Source organism: Toxotes jaculatrix, chromosome 19, assembly GCF_017976425.1.
Source record: "Toxotes jaculatrix isolate fToxJac2 chromosome 19, fToxJac2.pri, whole genome shotgun sequence".
Classification (NCBI taxonomy): domain Eukaryota; kingdom Metazoa; phylum Chordata; class Actinopteri; family Toxotidae; genus Toxotes; species Toxotes jaculatrix.
Window position 1 is genome coordinate 17,503,749 of NC_054412.1, and position 20,466 is coordinate 17,524,214.

The 20,466-nt window shown below is 41.7% G+C and overlaps 1 protein-coding gene across 2 annotated transcripts; it reads right to left on the reverse strand.

Moving 5' to 3' along the window:
- Positions 1–7: 7 nt before the first annotated feature.
- emilin1a (elastin microfibril interfacer 1a) lies at positions 8–19,959 on the reverse strand. 2 transcript variants are annotated; one of them, XM_041064468.1, is made up of 12 exons: positions 19,605–19,959; positions 9,216–9,332; positions 7,469–7,644; positions 6,585–6,684; positions 6,063–6,171; positions 5,788–5,961; positions 3,732–5,000; positions 2,388–2,802; positions 1,923–2,048; positions 1,723–1,740; positions 1,489–1,623; positions 8–956 (listed from the first exon to the last, which is right to left on the reverse strand). In XM_041064468.1, the coding sequence occupies exons 1-12, from the start codon at positions 19,715–19,717 to the stop codon at positions 637–639; spliced, it is 3,072 nt and encodes a 1,023-aa protein (XP_040920402.1). In that variant the 5' UTR covers positions 19,718–19,959; the 3' UTR covers positions 8–636. The 2 variants fall into 2 exon arrangements, with proteins under 2 accessions (XP_040920402.1, XP_040920401.1); XM_041064467.1 differs by having other exon boundaries at positions 7,451–7,644.
- Positions 19,960–20,466: the final 507 nt, after the last annotated feature.

Consider the following 20,466-nt stretch of genomic DNA (forward strand, 5'->3'; position numbering starts at 1 on the left):
CATCACTCAAAACATATGGTATTCAGGATTGTGTTTCAGGGAATTTGCTTGTGGTAAAAGTGAAACTGTGAGCAATAAGAAAAGAAGCTACATTAGAAACAGAAAAAAGAAAGTGTAATAACCTCTGAACATTTGATATCCTGTGGGTGGAACACAGAAAAAACAAAAACCCCACATCCTTTATCCTTCTGTCATTTTACCAAAGTTCCTTTCATTAACACCAGTAAGACCTTAAGGCTATCTGGGTGTAATCAGTAAAGACTTCAAGTTTATAGCAAACCATAAACATTATATGAGAATTATGAGAAAACCCTGCAGTGGCTTTTACTGAAGAAAACATAGGTAAAATAGCAAAAAAAATGCAACTGCTCTTTGCACAAATAGTTTTCCTTAAAGCTGTGAAACAAAAAACAAATCACTGTGGTTGAAAAGGAATTTCTCTCCTTCTTTCTTAGCACATAAGGTAAAGTATAAAGTTTCTTCCTCCGTGCTGAATAAATCCAGTCCAGTTATTTCAGTCTCTTTGCCTGCTCATTCAGTGGCTCTGTCTCAGACAGTTCAGCAGACAAATATGATGCTCGCATGCTCAAAGTCAGACTGATTAGTCATAATGAAACATCACATCACCACATCCAATCAGATGGTCTCATACAGCAGCATCCCACTAAAGATGGTCAGAGGTTCAGAGGAGAAGGCCAGCTTGCCAGTGACGAGGTCGATACACACAGTGTCCCCTGCCTTCATGGGCAGGATGATGTTGAAGACAGCCACAGCTCCAGGAATGTGCTTGGCCTCTGCCATGGGTTTCTCCAGGCCTTCGGGCTGATACCCAGCTGAGTCCACTCGGGCCACGCCGGTGTTTGACTTGGACAACACAGCCTCGATCTTCATGTTCTTATGGCCTGTAAGAATGCCACTGAAGAAGTACTTCCCACTCACTGGAGCAGTGAAATAACCTGGAGAACAGAAACACGTAACAAGGAGGATATTAATGTTGTGCATTAGCTCAGACTTCCTTTTCATCATTTCATGATGGAAAAAAACATTGCTTGAATTCTTGCTTGATAAGTCACTTTCCTAAACGTTGGAGGTCAATTGCATAATATTTTACTAGTCTGTTGGATTGAATGAAAAAGTCACTGAATGCAGATTGTATGATTTTAAAGGGGTCAGGTCTTCTGTAAAAAAAAAAATGCTTATTTTCCCAAGGTGTATCCAGCCATGCAAACAGTTGGTTTTAATTATGCCACATTTGACACATCCATCACTAGATTTCTGCTTCCACAACAATACAACTCAGACGAGCAGAATTTTGACTATGGTGCTTCATGAGTGGAACAGGGTGGTTCCAGACAAATACAGTAGGTCTGGTCTTGTGCCGGTTCATGGATGTTTTCCCCCAATTAAAGGAACAATTGCAGGGCTTTGTAGGCAGGACTACTGATCTTGACAAGAACCTGTTGCAATTCCAGTTGAGCTCAAACTGACCTGTTCTGGGATTGTAGACATTATTTTCATTGACGAAGACCTCGTTAAACACTATGGTTCCTGCTGTTCCCATTTGACGAGTCAGTGCAGCAGAGAAAGAGAGGCGTGGCACGTGGGCATCGGACCCTGCAGGACCTGATCATGGAGGAGAAACGGAGAGTAGGAGTTAGAGTGAAAGAAAGATCAAAGAGTAATGAGGGCTTTCATCTGATGTTTGCCAAGAACAACACATACCCTGTTCACCTCTGAGACCTGAGAAGCGAGATGAAAGACAAAAACCGTGAGTTAATCATCCAGCAATTTTATTTTTGCTGTTTATTTTTTACACTTATCACACTGGAACCTCAGTAGACGTGCAGAAAGAAAGATCAAAGATACAACTTGTGAATCAGTCAGTGTTACTAAATTAACCAAAGTAAGTTTGTTGTCTCTACCTGGGGGTCCCACTGGTCCCTGCCTGCCATCTCTGCCTGGAGGTCCCACCCTCCCTTGGGGTCCTACAGGACCCTGGGGTCCACGCTCGCCTCTCTCTCCACGTGGTCCTGGCAGACCAGGTGGACCTGGAAGACCGGAATGTTTGGTGAGACAGGACAAGTGAGAGACCGTACAGAAAATCTTCTTACCGGGAACAGTGTTTCCTAGGAGAATTCTAAAAACGTGTACAGTAAGCCAAGAAAGAAAGACATTTAACCTGGTGTGACTCTGGATGTGCTTTTCATCCTCATGTTTACTCAAACTACTCTTTCAGACAGTTTGCAGACTTTATGGGCTCTTAAGTGAGATAGGCTGAATTCTTTCTTTGGTCTATTTTTTCCTCACCCTGACCTTTCCTTCCTTCAACCGAGCACTATCTCTTGTCCAAAAGTCAAATCCCATGCCCTTCATCCTCTCTAACTTACCCATGAAGTCCTGTTCTATGAAACTGTAGAACTCCTTGGCCAAGTCCACCACTGAGGAGTTCAGCCTGTGTATCTTGGTGTGGACGTTCTCCAGCTGTACGTTCTGGATATTGTCGATAAGATCTCCTTGAGATGTTACCGTGACATTGAGTCCATTAACGCAGCTCCACAGCCCAGACACATGTCGGTTCAGGCCCTCCTTGATCTTCTCCAGGCTGTCTGAAAAAGAGTCGAAACGCCCGCACACTCCCTCCAACTTGGACAGTCTTCGGTCTAGGCCATCGCTGGCCCGCCGGCACTCCCCCACCTCTGTCACATAGTTGCTCCTTATTATTTGGATCTCTTTGCCCAGTCTGTCAAATCGAATCCTTGAGTCATCAACGTGCTCTGTGTGCTCCTTCCGTATAATGTTCACCTTGTAGAGAATATAGATACTTGTTAATGTGTGTATTTTGGATGAATTTCCTTTGACTTCCACCATAGTTCTACCATAAATATACGTTTTTCCATCTTTGCTACAGTTTATTTTCCTATGGTATCTTATACACACAAATATATGTAAACACATTATCTAAGCCATGTCTGTCAAGAAGACTCAAATATTTGTAATATGTTCACGTGTTCATAACTATAATAATATTATGAGAAATGACTGTTGCCAAGATAACCCCGAGGCATGTTTGATTAACATATTGTTTTTACAGTACATTAAGAAAAGTTATGTTTCACCATGCATCGTTTAGTAAAGCAACACAAATCATCATCGAATTACCATCATCGTCATAGTGGTAGTTTGATTTTTTCTGTGTAATTCTGAGGGGACGAGATCTTGTCTCTAGCCTCACTAGAATGTTGACATTTTTGGTTTTGAGTGAAATGTCTCAATGAAAACTGGTACAGACATTCTTGTTCCCCTCAGGATGAACCGTGTGATGAACTAGTGATCCCTTTTCACCTTGCACCACTGCCAAGTCAAAATCAGCCAACACTTACGGCTAATGGCCATATACCTGCAAAGCTAATGACATTCCAATCATCCTCAGCTCTACTTTGTGTTAACATTTAGCTCAAAGCACTTCTGTGTTTATACTCAGTGCAGCATCACAGAGCTGCTCTAGACCCTGAGTCTAGCTGAAATCCTGGATAGTTTAACCTCTTCTGGGATATAAAATCTATTAAAATTACACAATCTGAGAAAACAGCACCACTCTTTGTTTAAAGTGTCAGAGAAATATGACAAATTATGTCAAGGGTAAACTTCAATTTGGGGGGTTACAATAGCCAAGACCTTGCAATTGCAGTATTATTGGCAGTAATTTTATGTTCATCATTACATCGTCTTACCTCGGAAATTATGTCGTCCTTGTCATTGGTCAGATCAATCAACATGTCGCCATGTGTCTGTACGGTCGTTCCCAGAACCTTCAGAGTGTCATTAATGGAGTTAAACGTAAACATGACCCCAGCCAGCTCTCCTTGGATGGACTTAAGGTCCCCGCCTAATCTTCCACTGTGGCCATCCAGGCGATTCTTAAAATCATTCATGTTGGTTCTACACTGCCCAGTACACTCCTCCACTTCCTCTCTCAGTCGTCCTACCTCCTCCTGAAGGTTGGAGCACACCTGAGAGCAGACGGATTCTCCAGATTCAACTTTTCTCCGCAGATCCGTCAGCTCTGTCTGGCACCTGCTGAGGCCACTGATGGTGGAGTTGGTAAGTAAGAGCAAGTCCTCCTTTACGGTGCTGCATATGGAACAGTCGTCAAAATTACGGCCCAGTGTTTCAACTTCTGTAACAATCTGGTTGAAGTGCTCACCGTTTTCCCCTGTCATAGCTATTATCTTTTTGACATCATTAGTCAAGTCGATCACTTTGTCACTCAGGGAGTCTCCTGACACGGACAAATCGTTTAACTTGGTGTTAAACTTCTGGATCTCGTCTTGATTGGCCACAACTCTCCACTCTAAGGTTTTCACAGTGTCATCCATCCTTTGGCCTTTTCCATTAGGCCCACAGGTCTCATTGCACATTTTTGAGGTTGATATTAACCTTCTGTCCAAGAAGGTCGTAATGTTCTCTAGCTGACTTAAACGTCGACTGTGGTCTGTCACTGTGTCTCCAAGAACAGACACTTCCAGCTCTAGTTTTCCAATCTTGAAGGTGTGGTCATCCAGCTGACTGAGGACCGTGTTGCGGAGCTGTGTGACGTCTCTCTGGACAGTGTCCTTCATGTTGTTCACAGTATTAGTACACCTCTGCTCCGTCTTCCTCACAGTACTATTCACTCTTTTCTCTAACTCTCTGAGTCTGCCATTCAACCTGTCCTCTGTCACTCTTCCCTTTCCTCCACCTGTCCCAGCAAGCTCCTTATCTAGACGTCCTTTAATGGTGTCACACTTGTCAGCAGTGGAGGTGACTCGGACCTCTACATCAGACAGCCTCTTCTCCAGCTCTGTGACAGTGCTGCAGCAGGCCTGGGAGCGTTCAGTCTCGCTACGTGAGATTTCCAAGCTCTGCCTCAAGAGCTGGTCCATAGAGCTGATCAGCTTCTCTAGGGCCCTGATCCTGTCCCTGTCCTCCTGCTGCTGGCGCTTCAGGTCCTCCACACCAGCCTGAAAAAAAAACAAGGACAAGAGCTGTGATCGTTTTTCCTAGCTACATAGCTCGTTTCCCATGCAGAAGCTTTTGTTTTCACAAATTGTTTTATTGAAAATAATTTTGCACTGATTGGATTTGAAAGTGACCCCCGGAATATTTGTGGGGAGGTGTAAGTGTGATATGCCAGGGTTGGAAGGGATTTATGCAGCCTCAGTTCATCTCATATATAATCATAACAGTGAAGTACAGGTTCAGTTTTCAACCGACAACAGAATATAAAAAAAGATGCAAAGCATCTGAGTAACAGAGGATGAGTGGTGTTGTGGTTGGAGACATGACCATGGGCCCATGATTGTACTTGAACATACATGTAAGCCAAATAAACTAAACTTTAGATTTAAAAAAAATGTTTATGCTAAATCCTAAACCAATTATTTCAAACAGTTGGAAAATGGTGGTTGGGCTTGTTGCCATTTTTCTTTTTTAATCTTTCTTTCACTGCATGTTTAGTGACTTTTTTGCAGTACCGTCCTTTAGTTTTATTGTTTGTTTGTGCACTGGCTTATGTGGGAGTGCTGTTTCCTTGTATTACAGCCTGCATGTGGCCATTATTTTTTTACTGCTTTAGGCAACAGAAATCACTGACAGAGCACCACTGTGAACAAAGTAGAACATTTTAACAGCAGAACACACAGAAATTACACTCATTTTTTTAGTTTTTGTTATACTCAAAAATAAGTATAGCAATTTATTGTGAATGTTTTTGCCCTTTTAATCAGATTTTTACGGATTGGGGTTCACCTGGCAGGCAGAGCAGGACAAAGACACCCTTCTCTCAAGCTCTGTCAGTATCTCCTCTTTCAGCGTGTTCAGCTGGTTCCCCCCAGATCCTCCGCCTCTGGCCACTCCATCCAGTTCATTGCCCCCACCGTTCACCAGGTGGTTGTTGATGTTGAGCAAGGTCTGATCATGGACCTACCAACAAACAAATATTCACATCAATGAACATCTACTGTTACATTTAGTCATTTAAACTGTCCATAATCTATATAGGTAGAAGAACAGGTGTAGCTTACCTGCGTCCTGTTATACAGCTGGTCCAGCTTGGTTTGGATGCTGTTGATGGTTTCTTTCATGTGTGGCTGAGCTGAATCAGCAGGGACAATTGCCCCACTCAAACCAGTCCTATAGAGAGGAAGAGATGAGATTTCCCTAAACATTTGTCATAAAAAGAGGCAACGTAACATGACATCAAAGAGGAGGGTGGAAAAATACTGGAAAATACGGAGGATGGGAAGATACAAAAGTAAGACTGTCTAAATTTAGCTGATTCTGCTTTGACAAACACAGTAGAAGTCACAGGATACATCTTTCTGAGGATTAGCTATTTATGTCTTCCTAAACTAATTACCAACCTCAGTGTATATGTTAACAAACAACCATATCCTCTCACCATAAACTGACCTGCTGCAATAAACATTAATAAACAGGAAGACATACTGCTGTATCATTTGAGTTTTCTGAATGTTTTTCCGGATTTTGCTCTCCATGAACTAAAAACACTGTCCATGATGTATTAAAAACAAAAGTCACATTACAGCCTCTGGTTTATGCCGTGGAGGGTGGTTTGCACGTTGTGAAGGTCTTTGGTCAGACCATGGATCCTCTCCTCCAGCTGTTTGATCTTCTCAGAGTCACCTTGAGACAGAGAAAATGAATGTCCAATATTGAATTTAATTTAAAAAAAAAAAAAAACAACTTGCAACAAGAACAATTAAACTATGGAACCTTTAAAATGTACTGACAGAGTCGCTAAAGGCCCTGAAAACCTTTTTTCTCAGTTGGCTTCTGAAAATGAGCAATGTGGTCTTTCATGAACACAACATTTTCTGCCAAACTTTGACCACTGCCTTGTTTTCATAGGGCAGGGCTCAGTTGGAAAATGATGTCATTTATTTCTGTGGACCTACTGAATCCAAATCTGATGACGGTCGGTGGTTTGTTTGCTTATGTTGCCAGCACTGTCAACCAAATCTGATAAAACCACACCCAGACCATCCTGATGAAGCAGATTAACTGAGGTTTTGACAGTTAAACTCTTCATAAGCCATTACTAAGAATGTTTCTTTTTAATTCCCCAAACTTTAATTTGAATGTTACTTATTTAGTCATTAATATTAAATGTTATAGGGAAATACTTAAGATCGAAGCAAAATCAGCATGTCAGATTCAGTGATCAACTGTCCCTCGATCATTTAAAAGTTATTTTGCTTTGCATGAATTACTTCTTCACGTCGACAAATTCCTTCATTCATTCATCCTTAAGATATAAAGACTCACAAGAAGTGACAAAATATGCAGTTTCAGTTTTCATGATATTTCTAAATGAAATATTAAATTAATAAAGTACATCTGGATCCTTAATACATGCAAGTCGAATATTATAGTCTTTCACCCTGCCTACCTCCTCCTATCTGCTCGCCTCCCGTGTTGTAGCCCGTTTCTGTAACACGAGGTCGCCCTCCGTTGACGTTCCCGGTGGTTACCTGTGGCCCATCATGGCAGTCTTCCCCCGAGTAACCATGGCAACACTTCCACTCCATTTCTGTCACCATCTTGTAAGCTACCTTATACCTTGGCCTCCTGTATGTCCGGTAACTGAGGATGAAACAGATGTGAAATGCCATCTGGATTTTTATTTGTTCTGATTCGACAACACCTGCTTTTCTACACTTGAGCTCTGAGACTTCTTATGTTCTTCTGGTCCATTATTTTGTGAGCAAAGCTGAGTTGTGCCAGATCAGGACAATGTAAGATTTAAAATCCGTAAATTTGAAATTTGTAACTTTGTGATCCTGATAACCACATCAAGGACCAATAGTGGTCCCTGAGCCCTGTACTGAATTTAATCACTGTACTCTGTTCATGTTAATGTGCACTGAGTCATTAGATGGAAAAAGCTACAATTCATCTGCTGATGATGGATGAGATTAAGTGTGCTTTGTAAACTTTTAATGTTATTCCTGTCCCTTTTTCCAAAAGACATCAACTGCATTCAGCCAGCCCTAAATCTTAATTTCTTGTTCATAGATGATTCCTGTGAAAAAAAAAAGAATGTTTTATTTGGCAAGCTGTTCTGTAGTTTTATCATTAATGTGTCATTCAGCTCTGCCATTGAAGAGGCTCCCTGTTACAGTAACAATACAATAAGTAGACCAGAATTGGCCGGAAGTCTGAATAAAGATTTATGGCAGCGTGACAGGGACATTAACAAGCCCTGACTGTGAGAGTTCAGCAGGTTGCTCTCCCTTATGCCAGCCCACAAACATTACTGTAGGTATCGCAGAGCTGTTTCTGTGCCATAAAAAAGATTTCATCTTCCAGCTCCCTGCTCGGAGAGCGTGAGAAAAAGGAATCCAACGTCCTCTCAGAGGAAAAACAAAAACAGGGCTTGGAGAGATGGAGAAAGGCAGAGTCGGGTAGAGTCAGTGTAAGAGAAAGAAAGGAGGAGGGTCATAAAAGGAAAGACAGACAGACTAAGAAGAAGAGATTGTTTTTACGGGGCAGGATACTAGACTGTGGTGCCTGGAACCCCTGTCGGCTTCATTCTTAGCATAACCCAGGTTTAGGCCGAGGTCCCTGGCAGGCAGGGGGATCAAGCAGCCAGGCCAGGGTCAAACAACATGGTGAAAACTTCAAAAGAGGGAAAATATCATGAGCGCTTCATTAATGTTGTCTTGCAAGCATAACATCCACGTTTGGAAAAATAACTCAATCAATCGCATCAATGGTAGATTTGTTCCAGTATTCATAATATTGGATATCCTCAGGTCTGTACCAGGCTCCACCACAGTAATATTTTTTTTTTTTTTTGAGACCCGTACTTCATTATACTGAGATTAACCAGCCAAATACTGAGCTGTAATTATGTCTACAGTGATGTTCTGGCTTCACATAAGCTCAGCTACAAACAGACACTTTCCTGACCAGACTTCTGAAACTCCCCTGAAAGAAAAATGGACAGAAAATGAAAGAGCTGACTGAAATCAGAATCCACAGAAAGGAAAGAGGGAGGGGGAAAAGATGCATGAATAGAGGATACAAACTTCTGTGGTACTGACCAACCGGAAGTTGGAGGAACAAGACTGAATACAGATTACATTCCAGCAGCAGAGAGAGCAAATCAGTGGAGATATGAGATACTAAAGAAGAGAGTAGAAGAAACTCACGCCACTCTAGGACACTGGCCCCAGGTACAGCGTTGGTAGTCCGGTTTGATGTACGTCTCCACCCCATCCTCCATCACACAGCTAACTGTGCGTGTCACCACATATGCACACCAGTTCCTATGAAATCACACACACAAGCAGGGAGAAGGAAATGACAAATGAATAACTGTGAGATGACTGGCCGTTTTACCGTAAGTTTACAGTCAGGCGCTGTCACAAGCATAGCAGTGCTCTTACACATGTACACAATTACTATACACTCAGCAGCTGTTCTTTGTTTTTAGGCAAAAATAGGAAAGAGATGGAAAAATAATAATCAGAAATCTGGTCACTTGTTGAATGTGAGGCTCCAGTGAGTTTTGAGATCAGTATCTCAAATCCTGGACTGATTATTATTCTTCACAACATTCAAGAGAAATTGTCCACCAGTGCAAATGTCAGATCAGTTCAGGATAACTGGAGGATTTCAACAATGGCTCCCATTGTATGCCTCCCCAACTCCACATCAACCAACCCACACAAAGACACACAGACACACATCACATCCTTGTAGTGTTTATACTGAGCATCTATGTGAAAAACTACCATTGGTTACATTCATTTCACACACAAGAAACACACTTTTTTGCCTTTAAATCGAAAATTACACCAGAAGAAAGATATCAGTAATTAAAGCATAGACCTTCTGTCTGCATATGATACTCACTTCATATGTCCATATGTACTTCAAGTTACTGGTCTCTGTTTTGACTCCTAAAAAAAACACACCTATCAACACCTCTGAAGAAACACAGATATCTGAGATACTAGCAGCATCATGTTATTATGGCTAATGTGTTAGCAATCAGAAACCTACTTATACATCCAGCAAACACATTGATTTCCACTGGACTCATGTTGCAAGAATGTACAAGAAACATACACACACTCCCAAATACTCCCCCCAGTCTGCATGCTACTCAATTTGTCCTCATCCCCCTGACCTCCCTTGACCCTCAAATATCTCTCTGGATAACAAGTGCAGATAGATTTAAGACACAGACATCCTTCAGCCGCTTTCTATCATCATTTTCATATTACCCAGAATCCCCGTCCACTGCTATTTCCATAGTGGTTATTATGGCCAATTAGTGTCACTCTCAGATTCATCTGAACAGAACTAAGGGTTTAGGGATAAAAGTTGGAGCGTACAAGGAGCTCCTTCATGCTGGTAAATCAATCTGCAGCTTTCGTCTCTCTGACTTCATGTCTCTCAGTCTGTGTCTCTATGTCTCTTTCTTTTTTTCTGTCTGTCGTCATGTCTCCCACTCTTACTCTCTTGCTCTACGTGTCTCCCTCTCTGTCGCTCATTCCATTTTTCTTCTTCAGGCTACCCTTGTCTGTGTAGATCTGTCTCTTTCTCCCCACACTTTTGCTGTTTGTTTCACCATTTCATCATTTCATCCTTTTCCACCTGCCTCTCCCTGGCCATGTCTGTTTATCCCCTTTTCCCTTCTAACCATGTCCCTCACTCTGTCCATACCTCTCCCCAGTACCCCCCTAAGACCATGATCCTCCCCTTCATTCCAGAGATTGCCTGACTGAGAAAGAGTTTATCATGTTACAATCCTCCCCAACCCCTCATGACCTGCTGTTCCTGTTGCTCCTGTACGTGGGAAAGTAAAAATTACTAATTAGCTGTAAGATTCTGTAAGACTACTGTAAAAGATAGAGTCTGATATATGCATATGTGTGTGTGTGTCTGCATTTTACAGTATTTTCTTTAGTTTAGTTTGGTTTGGTGTTAACAGTATAATTCTCCCATCTTCCGTCAGATCAGACCACTTGATTACAGAATAAGAACAAATCTTTCACCACAAGAGCCCTAAAAGGTTTTTTTCAGTGTAAGTTAATCTTGGTTTACAAGTGATCCAGACGATGTTGTAGCCTTGTAAGCCCGAGCTGTGTATGATGGTTACTTTTTTAGTGGATTCACAGCTTTATATTAAAAAAATAACAAGAAAAAAAGACATGTATGGATTGCAGATACAGGTCTTTCACAGAAACTCTTCACTGTGTAAAAGTAGCTTATTTTGCATATTCACAGTATATCGTGTTGCTTTAAACTGATCTGAAATAAATCCTAACTTTTGGGGGGATTCAGCTGAGCCTGGAGTCAGCACCACACCAGAATAAGTGAATGTTATTTGGCTGAAATCATCCAGTATTCATGCATCTAAACGGGGCTGTAGCTCCCTCTGTGTATTTCCACAGACTTGCGGTCCTTCACAGTAATCCACATAGACCTCCTCAAGCTACGCATTCAATTGATTTACATTTTGCTTTGCTATTCTGCAGTTTGTTATATTACGGTTAATGTGTTTATCAGAGCTTGGAGCACTGGTGATTCAGAGCTAAACTCTGCCACCATACATCTGAAATCAGCCGGCGTCAGTGTTTCCAAAACACAGCTGCTTCCAGAGCCTTGCGGTTCATCACAGTGGTCCTTATTGCATTATGCCATGTTAGGGTTTCCTGGGTTATCTTTTGTTCTGTGGTTTGTTATACTGTGCATGTTAGACTCAAAAGTTTTTTTTAGAAACAGGGTATCTAACATCTCCATCAGGAGTAGCACCGTTACAGATGGGAGAGGTAACATCTAAGATCAGACAGCAGAGGTAAATCAAAAGAGCTCTGTCTGTTCCCCCTGTAGTTCCACAGTGTTGTTCTTTCATCGCTGTGATTCAGTGAAACAGCTCTGCCAATCTATTATCCTGACTTACTCACGCTCAGGGCCACTGACAGCAGATAAAGCATACATTTGGCAACGTTCACACCCTATCTGCTCTGATGGAGAACAGGCGCTGTGTGTCATATAAATAAACCTAACCATCTCTCTTTTTTTCACTACAGACCAGACACAGATGTAGATACACACACGCACCCATATGCATTCATACACAAACACACAACTCCCACCATCTCTGCAGCTTCCATACACCCACATTTACATTTACTGGATGTACCTCCCTCCCAGCCAGTTCATTTTCCATCATTCCATCACTGGCTTTTCACTCCAATGAACTACATAAGAGGGGCCTTTATATTTGTAGTAGGGTGACTAAGTAGTACTGAAAGATTGTGTCTGTACAATAAACCCTTTGAATCTTGAATCTTGAATATAAGTCTTTAACCTCAGCCATTCAATATGATTTAAAAACAGAGAATGTGCGTGTGTGTGTCTTGGTCTCCCTTCAATGGCGTATTCAGCAGCTAATCTCCATGTTTCCTTTACAATATCAGCACATAACACAGGGAAAGACATGAACACATAAACAGTCCAGTTCCTGCACATTACTGAATGTTTATAGATACAATACTAATTTGTACAATGTCTGTATAATGCTTTCTTTAAATGTACATTTTCAGATTGTTTAAGCTTTCAAACCTCAATGGCCCCTGGCAGAACGTCATTACAGGCTCAACACTGTTAAATTCTACAGAACTTTATTATATCAAATATGTAAAGCTAAAATTGGGGTGATGTTTGGCCCCATTTGGGACCATCTCAAGCTTCCATTAGAGGAGGCTGTGCACTGCTCAGATGTGGATTTGGCAAAGCATTTTGGTTAGTATTCATCCATATAGCCTTTTCTCTTACAAAACCAAAACATGGTGTTGGAATTTACATCAGAAAGTGTTTTCTAACACCATGTTTCGGTTTTACTTGAGGAAAAACTTCAAAGATGAGGTCTAACTGGTTGGTTTGGCAAATCCACATCTGGTTAACTTCAGCAATATAATAAAGTGCAGCTGGGGCGGGGGTAATGTCTATAAAATGATGTTCAAGACATTCAGACCGGTTCTATTTGATGGAAATAGCTGACTGAGAAATATTTGATTTGAATGATGCAACCGTTATAAATGGATTTGATTAGTCACCGTAAACCATGTATAACTTCAATGACGAGCTACAACAAGGGGGAAGAAACAGTAAAAAAATGTTAAGGGGTTAAGTAACTGGATTTATAGCATGTGATAAACTTTCATTGAACAAAAAAAACTAAATCTCCATCTCTGCAATAAAAACAAGTAACCAAAGAGTCTGATTACCTTTACAGATTCCCAAACAAGGGAACAAGCCTAGGCACATTTACATGCATGCTATTAACACACATACACTTTGTCCAGACACACACACACAAACATCTTCATTACCTCTCTACCAGGCATCAAGCACAGAAACTTCCATCGTACACATCGTATTTTATTTACAGAGCCATAACACAGCATGACTGCGACTCTTGCACCTGTCTCAGCATTTCTTTATTCCCCAATAAATTTCACCTCCTTATAAAACAGCAGACAGGCCTCATAGCCGTGTAGGAAGTCGTGGTCTGACATCTCACCCCATGCATACCAGGTTCATTTCATACAAAAGCATCTCTGCATGAGCCCTACAGAGGAGAATTATGGGTAAAAGTGGAATATTCTGTGACAAAAGTGACATAAAAAGCTGAGTGGGCGGACGAAGGAATGAAAGAAAGAAAAAGGGAAGCTGGGGTTTAATACTTAAACAAAGAAATCACTTGGTGCCAGAGCTTTCATTTAGCTTCAAGGGAAGGCTTTGACAGCAACCTGAATGAGTGGATGAAAAGGGGAGTGTCTTAGTGTTTGAACTGTGACCCAGAGGTCAAGCACCCTTCCAATGTCCTTGTAAAGGTATCCCCCTGTACACACATCGAAAAGCACACAGACTGTCACAGACGACAACATACACACTTCAGTGCACTCACTCATGCTTGATTGATCACATGGCGACAGACAAACACATATAACGGCAGAAACACACATTCTTCCAGTCTGTCTGTTCTCTCTTAAAACGCAGTTTTACTCGCACACACACACGCACTTTTCCCTTTGGACCTGTTCCAACATCAAGGGACAGTGTGACTGTGTAAACTTCTCTCTGATTGTTTAGCCTGGTGGTCACAAAGGTATACAGAGAATGTCCATGATACTGCCATTTGCTTTAACATTATTGCTCAGATACGTGCGTGCTCTGAGGTCTGCAGGGGGTTTTTGTGGCCCACTTGATTTTTAGCCATTTATGGAGACGTGCATTTGAAGCATAAGCCTCCTCAAAGCCTTAAAATTACACTTGCCAAAAATAGTGCAGACTATTTACTTTGGTAAAACTTTATTAGGTGCTCCAAAGCGCAAAATAGTAAGTTCAGTAACTGAATGTCTCGTCATGTTGTTACATTTATTCTTTGTTGTGACTGAAGATTTATAGTTTCAGTTGTTCGTGTGTGGTAAGATGGGATGAGCATCACTGTTCTGTAACTTTACCCAGTCTAAACAAGCTAAAGAAGACCTTCTCAAATGCTATGCATGCTGGGAACTGCAGTAATTAGATTACAATGGCTGTGACTGGAAAAGATCCCTTTTCCCACATTTGCATTACCATATGTAAGGAGATTTGTTTACTGGCCCAATTAACAGAAAGCAGAAAATCACACAGATGAAGTGAATTTGGACACTTTCCAATGGTTGGTCAAGAAGAGGACAGTCCTGTTACAGTCTAATTGCCTGACGACACAGTGGTGCATTTTGGTATGCTGTAACTATAGTGACCAGGATCCTTCAGGATTATTTTACAGTGCATTGTGGGAAACGCATACTTGCCTAAAAGTGTTCTGAAGTTGCGTGTTGTTGTCACTGTGAGCATGCTACCATGCTCACAGTGACAATGAATACTGCTTCCCATGTTTGCCATCTTAGTTGAGCTTAGTTGAGCTTGTTATGCTAACATTTACAGCTGAGGCGAATGGCAATGGCATTAGTTCAGCTAATGGTAAGATCCATTCATTTTCCTTTTGATGAATACAAGGCAAACTTATAGGCTTTTTAACTGATAAACATTAGATTTTGCATGCAAGCAAAATTCTGAGCAACCACAACAGAAGAAAGAGAAACCACAGTTTACGTCTGCTGCTCCAGATGTCGGGGGCCAATTAACTTGTTCTGGAGCAATTATTAAAAGAAGCTCAATTACTGACAATTACCCTCTCTCTAGGTCTATTTCATTTCAATCCCAGTCCTTAGATACTCTATTGCCATCGGACTACATCACTGATGTTTGATGTGTTACAGGAGTTATATTTTTCATGACCTCTTACATTCCCAAAATTCCTTTTGACAACAGAGGAGGCATAAACTAAGTGCTGCTGGTCCTATACTGTATGTAGACAGAGAGAGAAATATCAGGAGGAAAAAGGCAGTGAGTAGAGTAGAAGAGAAGAATATCTTGTGGCTTCATTTCACTTTGGTCTAATGTGTCAGCTGAGAAACTACCATCTGTGCCTCTTTTTTGATTGATTTCTCCTCATGATGCTTAAATGTTGGTGCCAAATGGCAGCAGCACAAAGAAGTCCTCGTTATTTAATTCTGAAGAACTGGGAGCAAAACTTGGTGTTAACTATTGATATCTCCATTATCAGCAGGAATACGAAATGCACACTAGTAAACAACACAGATCTCAGAATTCACTTTTTTTTTAAAGCTTCTTCTTTTGACTTTTTCAATGTTCTCCTCAATTCAAGTGAAATCTATCAAAAAAAAAACATGTATGTATGCCCTAATGGATGAGCTACAGAAGCTAAATATGTAGTATTTGCACTATATGTATGTGGACACCCTCACAGGCTGTGTGGACCATTACACCACATCTGAGTGCTGACTGTCTTGTTCCGAAAGCATGGACATAAATCTGCTGCTGTAACAGTCTCCACTCTTCTGAGAAGGCTTTCCACAAGATGTTGAAACCTGGCTGCAGGGATGGCTCCCATTACACAGGAGCATTACTGAGGGCCTGACACAGGTCTGATTTAGGACCATATATTACCTATCAAAGTCTTGCATGGATTCTTTCCAGAACTCTGAACAGACTCTGTGTTGAAAATATCAACTCACTGGATGCCAGGAAATCTCTGTGAATTTGAAGCTGGAAAAAATAACAAAATCAGAGGTCTGTAAAGTAACAGAAAACAATATTTACTATGAAAGAAAACAATCTCTTTTATTAAAGTCAATACAAAGTTGGACTCGTTCCTCTATCTTCAGTGAGTGTGTATGGAGTCACCATCTTTGATTACTTGTATTGTCTTTAATAGAAGAGCCCTTTCTCCTTAAGTCATATATTTTGTTATTTTACAATCACCTGATGACATTGTTTCCAATCTGAAGGTCTCTAAGAAGATTTTCTACCATCTGGTGATTTTGTATTTTCGACTTTCTTGCTGTAATAAATCTTATGATCGGATCTATGACTTAAAAATTCCAGGTGATATCCATCTATATACAGTATAGATATATACTGGGACCAGTGTGGCTCTGACTTTGGGTGATACAGTCATCCTAAAATTTCTGAATGAGGCTGAGATCTGTCAAGTTCTTCCACACCAAACTAGGAAAGTCCTGTCTTAATGGACATGGCTTTGTGCCCAAGCAGCATTGTCACACTGAAACTGGAAAGGGACTTCCCCAAACCACAGAGGAAGAACACTATTATATATGATTATATTCTGTGGCATAGAAGAATCATTTATCAAATAGCTCAAATCATGAAAAAAAAGTATGTTGTACACATAGGCCTATAGTGTACTTGCATCACTGGGTTAAATGTAACAGACCATAAAGTTTGTCAAAACTCATCATCTCTGTTGCTCCCAGAGCCTTTTAAGTTCATGTCAACACAACATCTGGACATCCAGAGACTAAATAAGAGTACAGTACATCTGCCTACCTTTATAGCCCCTTTAGTGAGCACCCTAATGTACCAGACAAAGTGTAAGGGAAGATGTGTGTGATTGATCAGAGACAGAGATGATGATGACGAAGCATGCTCTTTATCTGCTCCTTGCTACCCTCCAGTGGTGATCTAATGTGTTGTCCTTCAAACTGTAGACAAGCCACAACAAAGCAGCAGTCCACCTGCATCTACACAGATGCATCAACACACTGCTCCCTCTCTCCTCCCTCTGTCTCTGTCTGGAGCACACAGGATGATGTGAAGCTCTGACATTTTGGCAGGAGATGTGTCAAACGGCTCTGGGTCCTCCTGAGCCCCCATAAGAGCCCCTGCTGGATGTCTTCAGTTCATTCGACAGACTTTATCACTTATGGAATACTTCACACATCTGTCAAAACAGATCAATTGAGTTCAAACAGAGGCCAGAGGGGCAAACCGCATTGCCCCAGGCCATTGCATTCCTCTCCCCGATGCGTCGCTTTGAGTGTGTGTGTGTGGTTTGTATGTGTGTGTACGTCACAAGCCAGCCATGCCGACTCCTTCATAGCTTACTGGTTTCAGCAGGAGCAAGGCATTTAAGGACCCAGGCCCTCTTCTGCTCTCCTGCCAGTCTGTCTTTTCTCTTGCTGTGTCACTGCTCCCAGCCCTTTCCCACTCTTTCATCCTCTCTTGTCACGCCTACTCAGGTTCTCTCTCTTCTCTCCAGATCATCTGTTTCTTTTACCCTCTTTTTTCTTGTCTCGCCAGTTTTCCCCTGTCTTTGTTCTTTCTTTTTCGTCTCACTTATCTCGCTCTCTCTCAGGCAGATACTTTATCTATTTCCCTCTCTTCTTTTCATCTATCTCTCTCGACTTCTTATCTCTTTCTTCAGCTTCATCAATCAAATTTTTCTTTTCTTTCCCCTTCTTTTGCCCTGTGCTCTCCCCGTCTGTGCGCCTCCCGCTTCTTCTTCTTCTTATTCGCAGTAGCCAACTGTTCAGCTTCAACATCCACCAACAGAGAGGCCAACCATCCATATCTCATCACTCAGGCAGCCACAGCAGCAGCAAACTGTGCTGTGATGTGGAGAGAAACTTGATCGAAGCTCATATTGCAGTAGCTCAACCCCCAGAATCCTGGCCAGCCTTGCATACACACACACACACACACACACACACGTTAAGTACAAACACATGCAGGCACGCAGACAGATACATACCACATGAGAAAGCTCTGTCATTCATTCACTCAGACATTCTGTTGTGACCTCTTTTATTCATACACATGCGCACACACACACACACAAAATCAGTGGCTGAAATTGCCAAAAACTTTACTCATTCATTCATTTACAAGCAAATAAGTTACACACACATACGAACACACACACGCACATCTGCCGACAGAGGTGAGGGGGGTCGTCCACACACTGGGCCCTCAGGCAGAAGCTCAATTACATGCTAATAACATACTATGTGGTCGCAACAGCATAATAAAAACATACATGTGTTGGCTCACTGACAGTATTAACAGCTTTATGAGCAGGGACTCCAACAGCCATCACTGATTTATGAGTGACTATTAATCAGGAGTGGCTAAGATCCAAATGATTCCTTACTGTCCCATAAAGGAGGGCAAGATGGTGGCAAATCTGGATCACTCAGCTGAAAATGTGAGAATTAAATTTGGTGAAAAAAAAACCCACTCTTTATTCAGTCTTATATCAGTCTTCTGGATTAGTGATGTCCAAAGTTCACTATCCCTGCAACTCAGCAGCTCATTCACCTCTACCTGACTTCAAGATGCTTTTTGCCAGAATGATAAATTCCCCTCCAACAAGGCTGACACTGGGGGCACTGCTAGAGAGTCTGGGCCCCCCGAGAACTTTTCACTTGGGGCCCAGAAATGGTAAATATCTATAATCCCTGTAAACCCTGTCAGCTCTGCACCCCCTGAATCATCACAACCCTCCACCCCCTTTCAGGGAGACTACCTGCTGGGTAAGAGACCTGCTCACAAATAAGACATTCCCTCTGAAAATGAGAATTTACACCATGTTTACTTCAGCAAGGACTTCACAGAAGATAATCTGACAGTAAAGGCTTAGAAAGAGAGACATTCACCAGGGCCTTTGTAATTCTTAAATTAATTAAGTGCCTAATTAATTTAGGGCCACAACTAAGAATTATTTTCATTATCCATTAACCTGTTGATTGTTTTTTTTTTAATCTTACTGATTAATTGTTTCAATTATGAAATGCTAGGGAATTGCATGTTCGCTCAGATAAACAGTACAAAACAGAAAGGTGTTCAGTTTTCATTGATATGGAGAAAAAAAAAAAAACAGCTAATCTCTATATTTGAGAAGCTGAATTGATGAACCAACAATCAATCGACAAATCAATTAATTGACTAATTTGTCACTTTGTTGTGTGACCCACCAAAGACCCGAACACACAGCAGCAGTTAAGTGAGTGACCCCCAACACCATGGAAAACTTTAAATCAGCCTTTTTTTTTTGAACAGCAGCTCTTTCCTGATATAAAACCAACTCAAACCGAACGAGCCGCAGGTTAGTGACATTTACGCACGTGTCATTCCGTTCATGCTGGTCCTACCTGTGTCGACTCGCCGCTCTCTGTCCGGTCTGAATACTAGACTCCGCATATCCAAGACCCGAACAAACCCGGGTTAACACGAAGGCAAGCAGGTAAAGTAACGTCTCCATCATTAAGTCCACTGTGGCTTAAAGAGAAGTAACTGTCATTTAGTCCCAGAGTTGATCCTAGAAACAGTCTCCCGCTTGTTTATCTTCAGTGACTTGTTGTCGGTAACTGCGAATGGAGAGTCAAGACTTCACAGGATGAGAAAGTCCCGCAAACCCCGCAGCGTCCAGTCAAGTGCATTTCAGAAGGTAAACTGCAGCTGAAGAAGCGATGGAGTCTGACTGCTGCTGAAGAGCCGAGGAGCTGGAGAGCGGAGTAACAAGACGAAAGTTTCCTGTCAGAGCTCCAAGAGCCGTCATGCCAGCTCAGGGTCTCTCCCTCCCACTCTCTCCCTCCTCTCTCTCTCTCTCTCTCTCTCTCTCTCCCTCTGTATGTATGTACCCCTTTAAGACCCAATTCAGCTCTGCCCATTTTAGTTCATTTCAACTAAAACTGCTTCACTGGCACTGTAAGACATATCTGACCTTGCCAGAGCAATTTACATAACAATGTTGAAGAAGACAGTCCAAGAAAAGCAAGGAAGCTCCAGAGAAGTTTGAAGCTCCACATGATGAAGTTCAAAAACAGGTGCAACTTTTTAATGAACACACACACACACACACACACACACACACACACACACACAGACACACACACACAACAACAACATTCAGCATGAGAGCTTATAGTTTGTAGAAGGTTTTTCTTCATGTTTGAAGTGGCTGGGTTTGCTTTTTCTCCAACTATCCCTCATGTTATGATAGGATCAGAGGCC

What these genes read in the sequence shown, in the direction of transcription:
- emilin1a (XM_041064467.1), bottom strand. Translation starts at nt 19,717, where the DNA reads ATGATGGAGACGTTACTTTACCTGCTTGCCTTCGTGTTAACCCGGGTT. An exon ending in GGCCAGTGTCCTAGAGTGGC is followed by an intron (nt 7,645 to 9,215) that starts GTGAGTTTCTTC and finishes TTTCATCCTCAG; the next exon opens with TTACCGGACATACAGGAGGC. An exon ending in TGTCTACAATCCCAGAACAG is followed by an intron (nt 957 to 1,488) that starts GTCAGTTTGAGC and finishes TCTGTTCTCCAG; the next exon opens with GTTATTTCACTGCTCCAGTG.